General features: G+C 41.4%; 1 protein-coding gene across 4 annotated transcripts in view; it reads left to right on the top strand.

Moving 5' to 3' along the window:
- Positions 1 to 18,964, top strand: part of LOC116061323 (ankyrin repeat and fibronectin type-III domain-containing protein 1) — a 133,576-nt gene that overhangs the window by 81,034 nt on the left and 33,578 nt on the right. For all 4 annotated transcript variants that reach the window (XM_031315457.2, XM_031315458.2, XM_035997676.1 and 1 more), the window contains one exon: positions 10,997 to 11,119. In XM_031315457.2, the coding sequence (XP_031171317.1) occupies positions 10,997 to 11,119 (123 nt within the window). The remainder of the gene's footprint in view (positions 1 to 10,996; positions 11,120 to 18,964) is intronic.

Raw genomic sequence — 18,964 nt, 5'->3', positions numbered from 1 at the left:
GGCTGTCCACCTCCGACAGGCCAGGCCTCTAAAAATCTCAGTTAGTCAAAATTAAGGCTGGCAAATCTATGACTAAATCTATTATTTAAGACTAATTTAAATAATAGCATATTTACTGAAAATTGCTATGAGCTATATGAACCCTTACAGGCCGGCAGCAATTCTACAATACAGAGGGTACTGATACAGGGGGTTAAGATCCAGGCTCCACAAGGTTTTATCAGCTTGTCTGTGTCCTAGAGTAGACCAGCTGGAGTCTTATGTGAAGTTTTATGAGGAGATTCTGTGCAGAAATGAGTGGGTTACAATGCCATGTGATGTTATGTGACTGTTGTGAGGTTTGTGTAGATTTTTTTAACAGCAGCAGTGATAAGGCTTTCCCATCAGATAAGTCCAGCTCCCCAGACACTTGAACATTATTATGTTACTGTATGTCTTTCCTGGATTGTGGCCCACTAATAAATTTAGAGTCAATGCCTCTGTTCACTTTGGATTTGGGAAGTAGAGTATCTGATACTGTGGGTGTGTAGTGTGCTCATACGTCTGCTTGTACTATATTGCTCACACTGCTATGTGATAGCTATTAAATTACTCAAGATCACTTTCCTCCCAATCACATTATTTCATCCCACCTAACCGAAAGCGATTGGAAAGAGAAAACTGTCTTGTGGTATGGCTTACTTCGCTCCTCCCCTGCTGGTGGTTCAGTACTTCAGCTACAGGCTCTGATAGTTTGCTGGCTTCCATGTGCTTGTCAGCTCAATTTCAAGATTAATTTGACTGCAGATCCATCATCTGTATGTCTCAGTATGTTGAGTCAGCCTTATGGGACACATCAAACGCAAAGTGGGACACAGAGGGAACTGTATCAAGCCCAACACCACAGGGAGCCAACCAAAAGTGAAAAAAGGCATCAAATTCCTCCCTCATTTTTGTTTCCCTGACAAACTCTGTATGTGCCGATTCGGTGGAAAACAGGAGTGAGAGAGAGCGACGTAATAAAAGGGAAAGAAAAAGGAAGATGAGTGTGACTCAGAGAGGTGCAACTGAGGGGATGGAGGGAAAGGCGCCGAGATGGAAATATCTGTGTTTACCATAGTGGGTGGATGGGCAGCATATGAGAATATGTGCGTAGGGTGATAACAGAGTCCCCTCCTTTGGCATGTAGCATTATGATTAGATCATTAGCACTTGAAACTGAAGCAGTTATTGTTAGGATTTATTTGTCAAGGCAATGCGCTGGCAGTTTAAGGCTTTCCCTCTCCTTTGGACCCATGTGGGTGCTAGAAGAATTATCCTTCTCATCAACATATTTGCTCTGTGTCACGCGTTGTATAATTTTGATGTGTTATTTTAGACAATTTTATAAGAAGCAAGCCTAATTCATTAGGCTCCAGAGTGCATCAGGTATTATGCAACAGACTGCTATGATATTGCCTCTCATTTATTGACCCCCACTGCTACCAATGATTAAACATTACGCTTTGAGCAATTCAGATAATATAGTCGTATCACAACTGAAGGAAAAAGCTTGTTAGCTTGAAGAAATATCAGTATGTTTTATTGGGGAGACTTCAGTCCAAGTGAAATAAAAGCGGCCTCCACTATGTAGAGAGACGTACACACAGACATGGGTTTGGATGGAGATGGTGAGTGGAAAACAAGGCTTTCTTTGAGCAGATTTTAATTAGCAATGTTCATAGCTTGGCTGCGTTCTTTTATGATTGGACCACTGAAAGCCTTTTTGTTTGCCTAATGAAACACATTTAGGGGTATGTTCCTGAATTAAACCGTGTTTGTGTATGTGTGTGTGCATCCATTTCATTTGTATGTATCTGTTATATGGGCGGGTGCCCACATTCTTTTTGGCGTATTAGAGTTCCATTGGCAGGGATAAGAAGCCATAGCAGGAGACAGAGATGAAAGAAATCCCAGCGCTTTGTTTTCCCTCCTTTCCAAAATAGTTGTTTTAGGTAGGCAGCCATTGCCCATAATTGCTGAAACAGGGTCAGGTATTTGTCTGTCTTGCTTATGATTTACTATCGTGTCTGTTCCTTGGTAATCTGAAATAAGATCTGTGGTTTAGTGCAGCCCAACCTCAGACAGACCATATAAATTGTGTAATGCATAGCTGCTTTCAGTGGGATCTCTTTATAAACACATCTAACACACAACCCTCTGTATGATCTGGGAAGCTTTGCTGAGCATGCTTGTCATATTATTTCCCATTAATCAAATGTGTAAATATAATGGTATCATCAAGGAGGGCAGGAAAGTAAAAAATATCGTATTAAATAAAAGCATGATAGTAATGATAATGTAATGATAGTAAAAATAAATAAAATTATAATAATGTAATGCTATAATAATATTGTTATTAGTATTATTATTGTTATTTACAAAGAAAGTACTTTAAAGACTTGACCATGCATCACTGTGAAATGTCTTTGAGCTGTAGTGGGTTTTGCTAGAATTCCATGCAGTCTTAACTCTGCGCTCAAATAGCAGTGGGTTACTCAGGCTATGCGCGGGGGTCAAAGTGCACATTCGATAGCTTTGTGTACTGTGAGCAAGAACAATGAGTTCTTTAGCAGAATTTGTCCTGCACATGAATACCTCTGAACAGTTAATTGCTGCCATGGCAACAGAACAGAGAGGGCAAGTGACATTAGGTGAGTTGTTTGCAAGAAAGCGATCCTTCGCAGTGACAGTGTGAAAGTGTGTGTTAAGAGCGTATGTGAGCGTAGGTCAACATTTTCTCCGTATCACCACACAAGCCATTCAGTGCTGACAAAAGCACTCTTGTGCTGCAGGATTGGGGAAAGTTACTAATGCTGGCAAGATCATAATCTAAGTCACATTGCAGTGAGGCAGTGGTGGGCTTTTACCAATGGCGGTTCTAAAGGAGGGGAAGATGGGGCCCGTGCCCTCCTGTCATATTAAGCCTGGACCACAAACTGGCCCATTTAACTGTGGCGAACATCTCTGTATATATTGAATATATATACAGAGATGTAAACCGTTTGTAAAACAGTAAGTAAATGTATATTAAAAAAGGGGGCTAGCTGCGTATGATTTTTAAGGGATTATTCATTCAAATGTACCAATTTTAACTGAAAGCATGCAGATGATCCATTAAAATGTCTTAATAAGGCAGGTTTACTATATAATATGTAATATGCAGGTGAAGGTCTCATCATCAGCTCCTCTATCAGAGACTGCAGAGTCAGTTGGACAGCCTGCAGAACACTAAAACGCACACATTTAAAGTGATAACAAAAGCAAAAAAATATTTCAAAAAAATGCCCGTCAAGCTAGCTCGACCACCTAGGCTCACTTGGATTTACGTGTTTTGTTTTCTCCTCCTCGGATGATGGTGTTGTAAATTCGCAAGTTGATATTGACATGATTTCTTGACAAACGGCTTTTGTGATCGCAACGGTTGAAATTTGTAGTTGTTGGCTTTTAGAGCAGACAAATGAAACCATATACAAACATACATTCATTACATTCACTCCTGTGTGGTTTACCTCAGGTGGGGTTCGAACCCACGTATCAACGCCCCCGGTCGGTGTTGTAAACCACTGGTCCATCTTCAGCGCTGAGCAACACAAAGAACCAGAGAGACAAAACAGATCAGACTGAAGCTGCAGAAACTTTAGCTTCATCAGCCTGCAGAAAAACAACGTTAACAGGATTAAACATGTTCACACTGAAACATGTTGAAACACTGATAGTGTCTGTGAGAGTCCCTTTATCTCACAGGTTCTCAGCTCATCTGGTAGAGAAACTGCTTCACGTTCTGAAAGTTGTGGGTTCAAATCCCGTCTTCCTTCTGTCAACCCTCACAGGGCTGTTTCATTGTTTCACAATAAGAGACACCTGTATGAAACAGCCCTCTGACGGTTGATCGAAGGAAAACACGAAAGACTGCGAGGCAGTTTATTACCAGCTGAGCTCTCAGTGATCTGTGAGGTGAAGTGACTTTCACAGAGAGAATTAGACTTTGTCAGTTTGTCGGTGTGAACAGGTTTCATTGTGAACAGGTTTCAGTCTGCAGGTTGGTGAAGGTGAAGTTACTTCAGCTTCAGTCTGATCTTCCTCATCTGTGGTTCTCAGCTTTCGTTGGTGCTGGAGATGGTCCAGTGGTTAAAGACACCAGCTTTTGTTATCTTTTTTGTGTGTTTTAGTTGTCTGCAGGCTTTTGAACTGACTTTGCAAATAATAGAGGACCTGATCATCTGCACGCCTTCAGTTAAATTGGTTTTAATGGATACAATTTTAGAATTTTAATAAAAAAGTCATAAACGTTTTTTAAAAACTTTTAAAATGTACAGTCAGTCAACATCACAGGTAACTACACTTTGATTTGTACCTTAAATTACCTGAATTTGTCAATAATAGGGCTGTCAATCGATTAAAAAAATTAATCTAATTAATTACATACTCTGTGATTAATTAATCTAAATTAATCGCATACATAATTTTTGCCCGGTGCCTTAACCGATACTTGTTAAGAAAGTTAACAGTCGGCAACATTAAAGAAGGCTTGTTTATTGCTAAGGCCATATGGTCAAAATTAAATGATTTAATAATAATGTATAACAATAACAATAACTTATTTCACTAGTAAATTGCTGTTGAACGACAAAAACAACCACCAGATGGGAAAAGGACATTTACAATAACTTCAAATGCACCACGAGGCTGTAGTTTACCAGTTTCATTGAACGCACCGTCTGTGTTGTTTTTCCGACGGCAGCTACAGATTGTTGCATACCGGTGTTGAATCCTCTACAGTAAAACACAGTCAAACTTTACACCGTTTAGCGTTAGCTGTCAGCATTTTAACCATGTTTAATCCAGCTACTAGCTAGCGGTAGGCTAACGTTAGCTGCTGCGATGTTTCCTGTAACGTCAGTTTCAGAGCATCCGAGAGAAGTGCAGACATATCAGTGGCACCGAAATGAGGCGCCGAAATCCGCGTTGCTTTTCGGTCTGGTAGATGCAGGTCATGAAGGCACCTGTGCCATATTAGCACCGGATTTCGGTACCCAACCCTATTCAGGAAGAAGATTTTTATAAGTAAATGTTCAAATTAATGATTCAGGCAGCGCATTCTTGTCTCCCTCCTTCATTTTACAGTCGAATGGTGGCTAAAACAGCTCTGGGTCAAACGTCAATATGGAATGGATTAATCTGCGTTATTTTTTTTAACGCGTTATTTACAGGGTATTTACAGTTATGGATATTATATTATAATACATAGAGGGATTTAATTCACAAGCAATGAGACACACCTTTGCTGAATTTAATGCACTCAGGTAGCCTATTTTGTCGATATGAATGGCCTGTTGTGGTGGCTAATGTGAGTTGTAGCTGACTTTTGGTCCCTTGGATAGAACAGCTGGCCCCAGTTTGGCCCCTGTGATTTAAATGCAGCAGTGCCATGAGCAAAATAGTAATGTAAGCATGCTAATATGATCACAACGACAAAGCTAACATATCTTAAGTTTATCAGGTAATGTTCACCATGTATGTCATCTAGGTTTAGTGTGTTAGCATGCTAACATTTGCTAATGGCACTAAATATAAAGAACCACAGAGACGGGAATGTCATCTGTTTTTTTAGGTATTATGAAATGAAGAGCTCATATTGGTGCTATATGAGAGGTTATTACAGTTCATCCTGAAGTGGAACTGCGTGTCTGTAAGACATTTCATGGCAATCCATCCAATAGCTGTTGAGACATTTCACTCAAAACCACAAATGTCTACCTCATGGTGGTGCTAAAGGAAAAGTCAGGGAACACAAACACAACGTCTGGGAACTATGAATGGCTGTACAAACTTGTATGCCAATCCATCAGATGTTTGGATATTTCTCTGGATAAATGGGAATCACCAAAGCCGTCAGGGTTAGGGTTATGGATATCTGCACTAAATTTCATGGCAATCCATCCAATAGACATTGGAAATGTCAACCTCAACAACAAAAAACAGTAAAACTGATGGCAGTAGAAAAACATTAGGAGAAAAACTCATGGTTGTGTCTGATTTTAAATACCTTGGTATCATTTTATCATTATATATTTTATCATTTTTAAAAAGCATGTTAAAAAGGTGGTTAATACCATCAGATATAATCTGGCTAACTTTAGACACATAAGGCCATATCTAACCACAGAGGCAGCCAAACTTTTTATGCATGCCATGATCTTTTCCCACATATCATACTGTTTCACAAGCTGGTCCCAAGCAAACATGACAACTCCTAAACCAATAGAAACCCTTTATAAGCAGACTCTAAAAATACTAGATCAAAAACCTATCAGCTATCACCACTGCCATATCACTACTAAATACAACTTATTCAATTTTGACAGTTTCTTACATTATCTAGATGCCTGCCTCATTTTCAAAATATGACATGGGCTTGCACCTCCACCACTTGGTGAATTTATACAACAGAAGAACAGCAGTGGCAAGGCAACTAGGGCAGCCACCAGGGGAGACTGTGTTGTACAGTATAGACGTAGTAAGTTTGGCCAAACAGTCTTCTCAGTACAGGCCTCAAATTATTGGAACTGCCTTCCTATTGAACTCAGAGAAAGCACCAGCTATCTATCATTTAAAACCACACTCAAGAGATGGATTAAAAACAATCAAAACTGCAATCATCAATAGCTGGTTTACCTCATCCTAGGTACTGCCCTTCTTTGTATTGTACTTATTTTTTATTTTATTTGTCCCTTTCTCTTTTCTTTTTTCTTTCTTAATCTGCTTTCTATCTTTCTTGTATTCTTTTTTTATTAATGTAATATGATGATGTGTTGACCTGCCAAGGGACTACAGATGAAAATGATCTTTTTTGCTAACTCTGGCACATTTACATTTTGAGTGTAAACAAAAAATGTCAATTAATCTGCATTGTCCCTTTTAAATAAACAAACAAATAAATAAATTAAAGAAATGAAAAGTTCTCAGATAGAAGTGATAAAATCCGTTCATGTACATACATTAGTTCAGTGTTTTTTACACTGTATTTATGTAATTACAAGCTCAGAGACATTCAGAGACAAATAGAAAAGAGATGGCAAAAGAAAGCTTCCACTGCAGAGCTGCTGTCCACTGTGCACACATGCTGTGCAGCTTTGCTTAGCGAGGGTTCGGCATCCATTTTGCATGTGGTCTGAATGACTTTATAGCCTTTGTCTGTGTTCATTGAGAGCAGGGCAAAATGGCTGAGGTGTGAGATGAGAAATGACAAGGGACTGACACATACAGGTTTGCCTAAATTGGCTTTGAACAATTTTTCTTCCAAGGCGATAGGGCAGCCTGGCAGGTGCTGAAGCAGTGTCTGGCTCCTATGTATGCACTTTCCTGGTTGTGCTATAGGTTAAAAGCTCCATTGGTTGTGTGTGTTTAGGATCACATGGCTTCAAGGTCACATCATAGACTCGGTTCTATACGGAAAAACAATCAATCACTGATTTCTTAAACCGAAATCAACACCAGGGAAATGAAAGAGAAAATAAAATTCTGATGAGAGGATAATCAACCGGGATATCCTGAGTGGGCCTCCAAGGGGATTGCATCATCACAGTGTGCCTGCTGTGATGATGTTATCAGGGACAGCTGCATGGGGCGGAGCCAGGGGTTGAGGCTCTCAGGGAGCCAAGAGGCAGCCAGTTGCCAGCAGATCCCCTCCGCTTAGACCCACCTGCTTTGCATGTCATTTTTTTTCTTTTTAAACCCCTCAAAGGGATTCCCTGAGTCCTCTTCTATGTCCACTGGCCCTTGTGTCTTTGAAGTCATGATCCTATGTGTTTTCATGGCATTGAAGTCATTATCATATGGTCATGTCGTGTCATGTGTTTGATCCAAAAGTTTGTTTGAAGTTTTACAGGGAACTCTAAAGTAAACTATTGGGCACAGGCCAAACATATTATTATAACATTATAACACAATTATTAACAACCAATAATGATCCAAACCAATCAACCCTGTAGTCTATTTATAAATCTTATTTTCTCAGACCAGTGAAATATACAGTTTATGGAAACATAAACAGAGACATTAGCATCAGTGATTGGAAGTAGCTGGCATACACAGGGCAGTGCTACTAATTTAATTAAAAGCCCTTGAAGAAGAAGAAGCCCAGCCTAACTTAATACCATCAATTATGGGTTGCTCGACCATCTGACCAAAATCCCACACCCCATTTGTGTGATTCATACAGGAAAATATGCCTCTTTGTCTTCGAGGTCAACCAACTCTTTGGAGAAGCTGGCGTAGGGTCAAGAAACAGTAGTTGAGGGTGTAGGAGTGGGAATGAAGGCAGTAAGGCCGGGGGGTTGTTCTACCAGATAAGCCATAGCATGAGGTCATTTTGAATGAGAACTCATGCATTTTCATCTCAGCTTATGGCAACGTCTTTATAGTGCAACAGCTGGTCTTACGAGGAATGTGTTGTTGTAGCATTAGAGAATATGCCACAAGAAGAAAATGCTTCCCAGTTTTATATAGACAGAAAAGTTTTTCTTTGAAATATTTATTGTAAACTGTGATCATAGTCTGGGCGCTTTGATTTTATGCCCACTGTGATTCTGTAAAAGGTTGATCTAATATTAACATGTACTCTTTATTTGTCACTTTGTTGCCTTTGTTTTTTAAGTTGGTGTTCAATTCAATTAATTCAGTTCAATTTTATTTATAGTATCAAATCATAACAAGAGTTATCTCGAGACACTTTACAGATAGAGTAGGTGTAGACCACACTCTGTAATTTACAAAGCCCCAACTATTACAGTGATTGCCTCAAGAGCAAGCATTAGCAGTAGCTGTTGCGACAGTGGCGAGGAAAAACTCCCTTTTAGGAAGAAACCTCGGACAGACCCAGACTCTTGGTAGGCGGTGTCTGACGGCACCGGGTGGGGGTGTGATGAACAGTGGCAATAATAGTCATAATAAAGATAATAGAACAGTGACTACAATGGTAGTCGTAGTAGTTCATGTCATGGTAGGCCACAGCAGGGCGTTATGGGGTGTAGTGTGGCACAGCAGAGCATGGGTGGACGCGGCAGGACAGGTTCAAAGAACTTGGATTTATGATACCTGTCAAGAATATGGATTCTGTCTGTTTTGAGAGAGGGATGAAATAGAATTTTGGCAATGAAGAAATCTTATTACGAGACATTTATTTTTATATCAGTTTGGAAAAGAGGATAGAATGTTCCAGGCAAGGTAGCAGCAAGCCCAGCTGGCATGAATCTGTAACTTTTTAAAAGGGTTTCACTTTAATTTCCAAGGTCACAACAGTCTTTTATTCACACCTGTGGGAACGTTTACAAGTCTGTGATGCAATGAAAGTCTCCATCCAACCGAATAATCCTCTCAGATCTGACCGGTCTCTCATCGAAGCATTAGACTTGACAGGACACTCTCAGACCTTCTGTCCTCTTTCTGAAGTAAAGCACTCTCCTGGACAAGAACATATGAATTACTCATGCAAGGTCCTGTCAGACCTCTGCATCACAATGCCAAAAACTGATGTGACATTGTGCCAATTTGGCAGTTGAGTTAGGTGCAACTGGATGCATCACCACACTGTCATTCATCCATGTTAATGTTCAGTAATCAAAGTAACAGCATGAACTATTGTGTAACAGCATGAACTATTGTGTACGATTTTATCGATCCTGTTTTATCAAAACCTTATGTGAACTGTTATTTCTGTGGCATCTCACATAAAGTACATAAACAAAAGCAATGGCAGATTTAAGCTTTGGTTTTGAGTGGCAGGGTGCACCCCGTTTGTCTGTGCTCTCCTCAATCCAACCCTCCCTGCAGTGTGTCTCCAACAGAGCTCACCATGGAGACTAAAATGCTTTTTGGCTCACGTTGAGAGGAGATCTATGTATGTGTGCAAGTACATATGAGTCATTATTAGGGATGCTTTATCATTTCATAATGAAATGGAAACAGCATGTGTGTTAGATTAGGTGAGCGAAGAAGGTCGCGCAATGCTTGGGCATTATTTTGTGTAATCCTCTGTTTGTGGCAATACCAGTAGGAAGATCCTTCAGTTATGCATTTTTGATTTATAGTTTTGTTCCTACAGTGTTTGACTTACCTATATGTTACCCACAGGTTTTTATTCAGTTTGGCTACATGTACAGTATATAAACCTTTACTTAATACGTCTTGTGATTTTTTTTACATCACATACTCTGTGCTCCAGTAATGTTCCTCTGTGAGCCTGGCTCTTTGATAGAGAATATTATTACATTTTGATTATTCCCCACTGTTACCACAGCAATATTGCAATGCTGAGTCTCATCAAATGTGTCCCGGGCTGGAATGGAAGAAATATTACATTTCCTGTTTTTAATTTTGAGCGAAAAGTTGAACTGGGACATTGGCAGCCCAGTAGAGAAGATTAAAATGTGTGTGACTTCACTTTTTTATCTGTGAAAAAGATTTGGAGAAAATTAGGCAGGAAGTATGCGGCTTTCCCTGAAACCTAATGTTTCCTCTGGGAACTGCAGCATTGTTACACTGTTTATCAACTTCATGGACTACATTTCCACTAAGTATTGTGATTTCTGCAAAACCGAGTTTAGTTTTAGGCATAATAATCCATTTCACTGAAACATTCGTGTTTTCCAGCAACTTTTAACCTTGGCTGAATGTTTTTAGTTTTTGGCAGAGAGAATTTCTGTACTACTGGAGATGTTAAACCCACAGTACAAATATCAGTCCAAATATCAGTCCCTCTGTGTGTTTTCTTATTAACAATCATTCATACTAAGAGCTGAGAATAAAGGCACTTATGTTACTACTCCTGAACTCCTGCAAGAATGTATAATGTATGATAATAGAATATGGTGCAAAACAGAAGGTTTCTCGAAGATTGCCCACGTAATGGGCCAATGTCCATGTCTAAACCAGTTGAGTCTTATTCTGATCCATTTATTTTTGTTCTGTCCCCAAGGTCAGAGTCAGGGATCTCCAAATTTACCCATCGTCTGTCCCTCAAAGAGCGTGTGGCCAAAGCAGAGAAGACTTCCACGGACAGACCTCCATCCTACAGGAGACGATCTCTTAGTGTGGACTGGTAAGACCAAAGACCATTCCTTAATCTGCTTAAAATCAAAGGTTGTGATAGTGTATTTGGCCTTCACTACTTCAGACATGAGCCCCGTGTACATGGCTTTTAGGTTCTTAGACTGTGAAGATTATGAAATAAGCCTTCATAAATTGGTATCAGAAAAAGGATTTTGAGCAGAATTGTTCACTTATCACAACTGAAATCCAAAAAGTAACACCTAACAAGAGAGAGACAACTGCATCTGGGCCTTGCTATGATGTGTCAGTGTACAAAGTCAAGGCTGAGGTCGATGAGGATTGGACGGCTGGTGTTGATGGGTGGGGACAGAGAGTGGGCGGAGTGGTGATAGGGTCCTGCTTTGTCTCTGCGTCTGGGTTTCGTTGAAGAGCGCCAAACAGCTCCAGTGGCGCCGGCTCATCTTGCTCTTGTAAAGCTCCAGTCCTCAGGCAGCCGATGAAAGGAGTTTGAAAGCTTTCCATCGCGAGGCTGCCTTCCCGTCCACACCCATGGGACTCCTTCCAGTCTCCCCTCTTGTTGCACGGCCTCCACTCATTTATATACCCATCCATCCTGCCTTCTGTCCATCTGGCATCCCCCCTGAGCTTCCTGCTATGTATTCTTGGCTCTTCCTTTATATTTCTCTCACCATTTGGGAAAATAGCCCCAGATTAAAGCGGATCTTAAACTTCCTTTGCACTTAATTTTGTCATGTAAAAAATGTCTCGGGTCTAAACAGTTTGCAGGTTTCTAATTGCTGTGCAGGGACTACAGTAGCTATTCAGTAGAGTTACTTTGTTTGTTTGTGGAGTTACAGGTGTGGGATTCTCTGAGGTCCTATCGAATGATGCTTGGGCCCAGTGTGAGGTCTTACGAGGTCTTTTGTCGGCCTTATGAGACCTACTGTGTGGTCTTGGACTGAAGTTGCAATGTGTGGTCCGCCAGCAGAAATGTGGTGTTAAGTGTATGAGCGTTGGAGTATATGTGCAGTGTGAGGTCCTTTACTTTAACAGGTTTGTGTTTTTCTCCCATGATGCTGGAGAGGGGACCTGGCCTTTAAAGTTCACGCCCTGATTGATGTAGTCTGGTTTTAATGAAACACAGTGGGTAGATTGGACATGCTCATTTATGAGAGGGATGGGGGGGCTCGGCTACAGCTGGATTCTGACTTTCTCCGGGGCGAGCCACCGTTACAGGAGTGTGACTGGTCTTTTGTGACATAATAAACAAGGGACCCCAGGAGATTCAAGGTTGAGGGCTGGTTGAGTCATGCTACTGGGAAGTGAAACAAGGTCCTGACAAGACCAGCACGGCTCCTCTGGAATGCACAGTCATCAACGCGGTCAGAAGGAAAACACGTGTGCTAGTAGCATCTACTGAAAACACCCAATGAATCATTTACATTTCTGGAATTGTTCGACATTTATAGCACTTCCTGTAGTCTGTCCAAGAAATCTGTCTTATTGTTTTGCTAACAAGTAATTGTTATCACAGACAGAGCAATATCTTTCTAAGTAGTGTACTCAATCAAATATATTGTGTTGGAATGTGTTTTTTAAATGCCATGTGTACAAGTAAAAAATTGTGATAAGACGTTTCTATTATGTGACTCATTCAAGGAGCGTTTTGTATATATTATGTGCTGAGATATTAGAGTACAGCTCAGGTCATATCTACAGTAAATAGTTACCTGTTGTCTATGAACCGTTGATGCCTTAGTGAATATTTGTGTCTTGAGACAGGCTGTAAAATCCCTGGAATGTGTTTTCCTGTAGTAAAAGTGAAATGTGGAAATGTAGCATTACCCACTAATATGCGCTTTTAAATGAAGGTTTGATTATGTTTATCAGTGCACTGAACCCCTCCTTTCACTCTTTAAATCAAAACCTTTAAGAGTAAAGTGACACAAGGATCATATTAAATACCATGCTGGAAACCTACCAGCAGCCCTCCGCAGTAAAGCAGTCTCAGGTGGCTTAACACTTTACTATCTATTTAGTGGACCATTGCCGTTTATGTCGATTGAAGTCAGATACCCAAACAAACTGTGACTATTAAGGGAATTCTTAGCCAAGGCAGCCCATATACAAGCTTGAAACAGGAGTCGTTTTGTAGCTTTATCAAAGTCTGTCAGGGCTGGCAGGGCCTTGGGAAAATGCGATAATAAAAGATAATGGGAGTGTTATTGTTATTGGTAATCATGGTAAATGGCCTCTAGGATATGGGTGGAGTAAAGAGTAGAAGAAGGGGGTGAGAGGGAGTAGTAAAGGGGAAACCAGAGGCTATTTGCTGCCTGTTAAGATTGCTGAAAAAATATTGATAGATTTTTTAGTTTTTTTTCTCCAGGAAACCATTAGTATGAATAATCACAATCTGTGACGTCTTTGGGTAAAAATGGCAGCCTTGTGAGATTTCTATTCTATAATTCTGAATAAAAAGCAGTTATTTACTTCTGATTTTCTAAAAGCCATTTGAGAACCTATTTGATTTGACTACAGCCTGCTGCTGAAACTGCATGTCACTAAGGGCATTATTTACATTATGAGAACATTAAGTTCAACATCTAAACTAAACTCAGCCTAACATAGGTCTGTCTCCTGTCGCCTATATTTGCTGCCTCGTTTCCTGTGCATGACGTGGACATCCAGTACAGTCAATACCGGGGCTATAAAGGGACACTGGTTCTGTTCCAATGCAGAGTCAGTAAATAAGTCTTTATTTCCATATCCTCTCATGGTGACAGAAAGGCAGTTCCAGCCCTTTGCCAAAACCCCTGAGTACAATGGAGAGGCAGCCATGTATGTCAGCCAAGCAGTTTTTATTTCCCATAACAGTTCCCCCGCAGTATGCCTGGAGAGGAAACTCTATACATAAGTACTTAAACATCAACGTGAACTGTAGCATTCTTTACTCAAACCAAATCCACTTCATACAGTAAATAAGTTGAAATCTGAAGTTGGTAGCACACCAGTAAGTGTTTGATTGTAATGTGTGTGTGGTTAGCAGTATGTGCTGGAGGGTTTAAACCCTCTCCATCCCCTTCTCTGCCTGGTGCCACCCAGTCTTCAGGGATAACTCGGAGCTGACAGCACTCTTAGGATGACGTCCTAATTTCGATGCCAGGAGAGAAGCCAGCCTCCCCTTCCTGTAGTCGATATATTAACACACACACACACACACACACACACACACACACACACACACACACACACACACACACACACAGTGTTGGAAACTCATGTTCGCATGTCTGATTTTCTCCTTGATATTCATGCTCACACACATACATGAGCAAACACACATTGTAATAGTTAGCACTGTGTTGAGCTGGGTAAGGGGGTTACCAAGTGTTAATCCTTATGAATGGTGCACAAAGGGAATAAAAAAGAACAGAGACATTACCAAAGTCTTAGTGGAAAAAGGAGGGCGATGCTCAAGGGGCCTGGGTGTAAAGTGGTTTTGGACAGTGTGCCACTTGCCTCATTTGGTTCTAATTTGATTTTATATTCCCCACTCTTTCTTTTTCATCCTCTCTGTAGATTTTTCTCCTTTCTTCTGTGGCTGAGAGCTGTCAGCTCAAACAAGAGGGACAAATGAGGAGGTTATAGATCCCTATAATTTTCCTTTTTTAGAAATTCTGCTCAGCACACAATGTCAAAGATCACAACAGAAGGAAACTGATCCCTGCTTGTGCTGGAATGTTGAGCATTTTACTTTCTGGCTGCATTTAAATTCTTAGAATATATTAAACACTAAAAAGCTTTGACACACAGATATAGTTCAAGATGATATATAAACTTGATGCAATATTGGCCTAGAAAGTATTTTTTTTCCCGTTTTACTATACATTAGAAATATCAGTTATACACACACCACGTAGGAAGGTAGGCTATTAGAAATCAGAATCTTTTGTCAGTGCCAGTGTACAGGTGTTACACTTTTCAGTCCAGAGTTTATTAATAATGCTTTTATTTTTCAAGCCAACATGGACAAGAAGTCCTTAAAGTGCTCAGAAAAAAAGGAACAACTGATCAAACTCTGCTGATGAAGATCATGTAATGACCTTGTGGTTAGATTGTTTTCTGAGCCATTTTAAGTGCCTCTATGACGAAGACACCAATAGAAACAAGTTTAGTTTTTATTGACAAACCCTTGAGGATATGAGGAAACATTTTCTTCAGAACAAAAAATAGGTATGCACTCTTTCAGATGTCCCGTTAAGTTTGGACATCAACTGCTTCTTGGCCTGTAATATTAATTTGTTGAGACTGAGTTGTTGCCAAGATGCCACTCTATAGATTCCAGTCCACGTGAGGGAGCAGAATTTCTGCTTACCTCTCTGCTTTTGGATAGGCCCTGGGCTATTCTTTCTTACACACTCACACACACACACACACACACACACACACACACACACACACACACACACACAAACAAACACATAAACCCCCTCAAATATGTGCCTACAAATTACGTAAATTAAATACACACATGCACACATACATATACACATATATACATTAACACATGCATGCACCCACACATAAATACATGCACTCAAATATGCGCACACACACACACACACACACACACACACACACACACACACACACACACACACACACACACACTGTCTTCTTGACTCTGGATGCTGTGGGCTGCACTAAGGGAGATTTATGAGGCTGGCTCCCTCTTGTCCTGTGTGTCTCTGACTTGATACTCTGGTTTCCACTCCAAACCTCAACTCAGCACACAGACACAGAGAGACAGGGGGTGGGGATGGAGGGCAGTGAGAGAGAGAGAGGGAGGGAGGTAGACTGAATGAGAGATGTAGGGGATGGGGGGGCGGGAGGGGTGGGGCATGTCAGGGAAGACTGAAATAGGTAAGAAGAGGAGGTAGGAGAGAGTGAGAATGATTAAGACTGAAGCAGATGACATGTCAGATTGAAAAGATGATGGAGAGGGACAGCTAGATCGAGTGATAAATAGCCCTGAAAACTGGACTGTAGAGTTGGAAAGAGAGTGGAGAGGTTACAAAATAAAGAGTATGGTAGAAAAAAAAAGTTAATTTAATGTGTCTGTGTGTGTTTGTTTCTGTGTGTGTGTAGAGACAGACAGCCAGTGGGTCAGAGGGTTAGTGCGGCTCCATGTGTTGCTTATAAGCTGATAAAAGACAACCCAAGCTGGGGAAACTACACCCCTCTGCCTGTGTGTGTGTGTGCGCGCGCGTGCGTGCGTGCGTGCGTGCGTGCGTGCGTGCGTGCGTGCGTGTGTGTGAGGGTTGTATTCAGGGTCAGAGGCAGAAAGAAAATCGGCTGGGGACCCAAGAGACTTGTGGTTTGAAACTAGTCTTGGAAAATGGTTTACAGATTGAGATAGGAAGCTCAGGTAGTACAGATTTCCACCCACGTCAGTGTACTCAACAATGGAATAGAAGTGCTGTGAGAGCCAGTAAAGAGCTTTACTTACTTGCTTACTGAGGAATTCTTTGCACTTTCTCTTTTATTTATGAATTGTTTTCTAATCAGCAAACATTGTTTCCCCCATTTACCTCACCCAGTCAGATTCTGCCATAACCTCTGTTAACCAATCAAATTGTTGCTGTCAGAATTCAAAACTGTTACTTTCTGGTCTGCTATCAGCTGTCACTTCTGTGTCTGATTGACATGACCCACCTCAAACTTATCTACATCCAGTTTAATATCAGAGCCAGCTCCAGAGTGTGTCCAGAGTTGGTTCCATCAGGGAATCTCACTCCAGATCTCATCCATCTAAATCGTCATCTGGAGGTTCAATGTTCTTTAGATGTTGGTGCAACTCCATCCATAACAGATAACAAATTCATAACAGGGTCAATCTCAAATACATTTATTTCATTACAGTAATAACTGTCTAAACCTTGCTTTCATTTTTACAATTAAATGAATGAATTTCAGTGATGGGTGTGTGAGTGTACATGTGTATAATGTTTGTGGGCGTGCATGTGAGCTTCTAGAAACAAGCTGCAATCTGGTTGTGTGTACACACACACTGATGTCAGATAAATGTATGGTTATCATGCAGTGACACACCATCACCCTTTCCATGCTCTAAGCATCCATCCGTCTGTCCGTCCAATCAGGAGTGTATATATTTGTGTGTGAGCATGCACGTTAGGAGGATATGTCATAGTCAAGAGCCCCCCCCCCCAAAAAAAAACCAAAAAAAAAACCAAAAAAAAGTACCTCCATCCCTATCCCAGATAAACAGCCGTGGGACTTTAAACATGGCGCCCGGGCGGCGTGTGACTGAGAGAATGGGCCAACTGGTGGCTTCAGTGGACAGGGGTCGCCCCCGCCCCTCTCCTCTCCTTGGCTGGGTGGGTGGCATATGGCGGCCCAGGCAGGGACCCCTTTGGTGTGACACACACACACACACACACACACACACACACAGAAGGCCTGGAGCCACCCAGGCTGGGCCCACGATCGCCATGGGAGACATGGTGTCACCAAGCCTCTGACAGAGGAGGGGTTGTGTGTATGTTTGTGTGTGTGATCCCACCTTGGAAGCACCCCCCCCCCATCCCCCACCCCCTTCCTGAGAACGTCGGCCGCTGCCCGCCACCACATCCCCTTGGTGACTCTGCTGTTGTCTCTGCTCATCACAATTAGAAAGATTTACCTCTGCGTGCACACACAACACATGCACATACACAGACCCAACAGGTGGCAGGCCTTGCCCTGCACAGCAGGCCCACTTCAAAGGTTAAACATACAGCCGGCCGCCCACTTTCTCTGCCATTCTCCCATGGGAGAGAGAGAGAGAGAAAGTGAGAAGAAGAGGACAAGATAAAAGACGAGACAGAAAAAAAAGAGAGATAAATGCAGTATGGTATGGTATACACCTGGTGTCCACAGTTTGCGTTGACTCTCCAGTTACGCACACAGCTCACAATTTAGAGTGAGTTACGTATGAACTAACCAAATTGTGCACCAGTGATCTGAGCACAGAACACCGTCGACCAATGTTCTGGGATTGTGCTGCGTGCGTCACCCAGATGAGAGAGGTCACAAGAGAATTAGCCTGACTTACTCAAAGCTAATACAAATCAACATCATCTCAGAACAACAGTGATATGAAGAGCACCATCTCAGCACACACAGCTTATCAAAAAGAGGAAGTTGAGTCTAAAGTGGACAGTGGATTACAAAAAGTGGTGACTCAACAGTGGAAAAATATTGTCTAGAATCTAGACTCTAGATGGTGTAATTCTGGTGTAAACAACTGAGTCCATGGCTTTATCCTGTCTGGTATCAGTTGTGCTGTCTGCTGCCTGTGGTGTAACAGATTGGGTGATGTTTTCTCAACACTTATGAGGCTGCTTGTTATCAAAAGAACACCATTTAAATGCCACAGTCCATGTTGATAATCTTGCTGATCAGGTACATTGCTTCCAGGCCACCCTACCACTTTTCAAATGCACATCTGGTAGGATAATCCATCCGCATCTCACTCTGTCGACCCCTTGGGGCTAAAGTGAAAGGGGACGTTTTTAGCAAATGTGTACCACTGAAACATTAATACACTCGTGCACACACCTGATACATCCCTCAATAAAAGTTCGTCCATAAAATCTGACCCTAAAGAGCCGTAAGAGTCACTCTGATTGTCTCCTTGGCTATAAAAGCATGTGAAATCTCTACACAGAGCTGCACATGTGCATCCGTATGTTTTTAATACGTGAGCATGAATGTGTATGTCTGCATTTGTTGTGTTGCCATGCCAACTTAGGGGCTGCAGGTCACAGTGTTGGCGTGGCCTCATGTTGCCTATAAGCTGATAAGAGCCAAACAGAGGGGACGGCTATTTGAA

Source organism: Sander lucioperca, chromosome 22 (genome assembly GCF_008315115.2).
Source record: "Sander lucioperca isolate FBNREF2018 chromosome 22, SLUC_FBN_1.2, whole genome shotgun sequence".
Classification (NCBI taxonomy): Eukaryota; Metazoa; Chordata; class Actinopteri; order Perciformes; family Percidae; genus Sander; species Sander lucioperca.
This window is presented reverse-complemented; position numbering and strand designations above follow the sequence as displayed.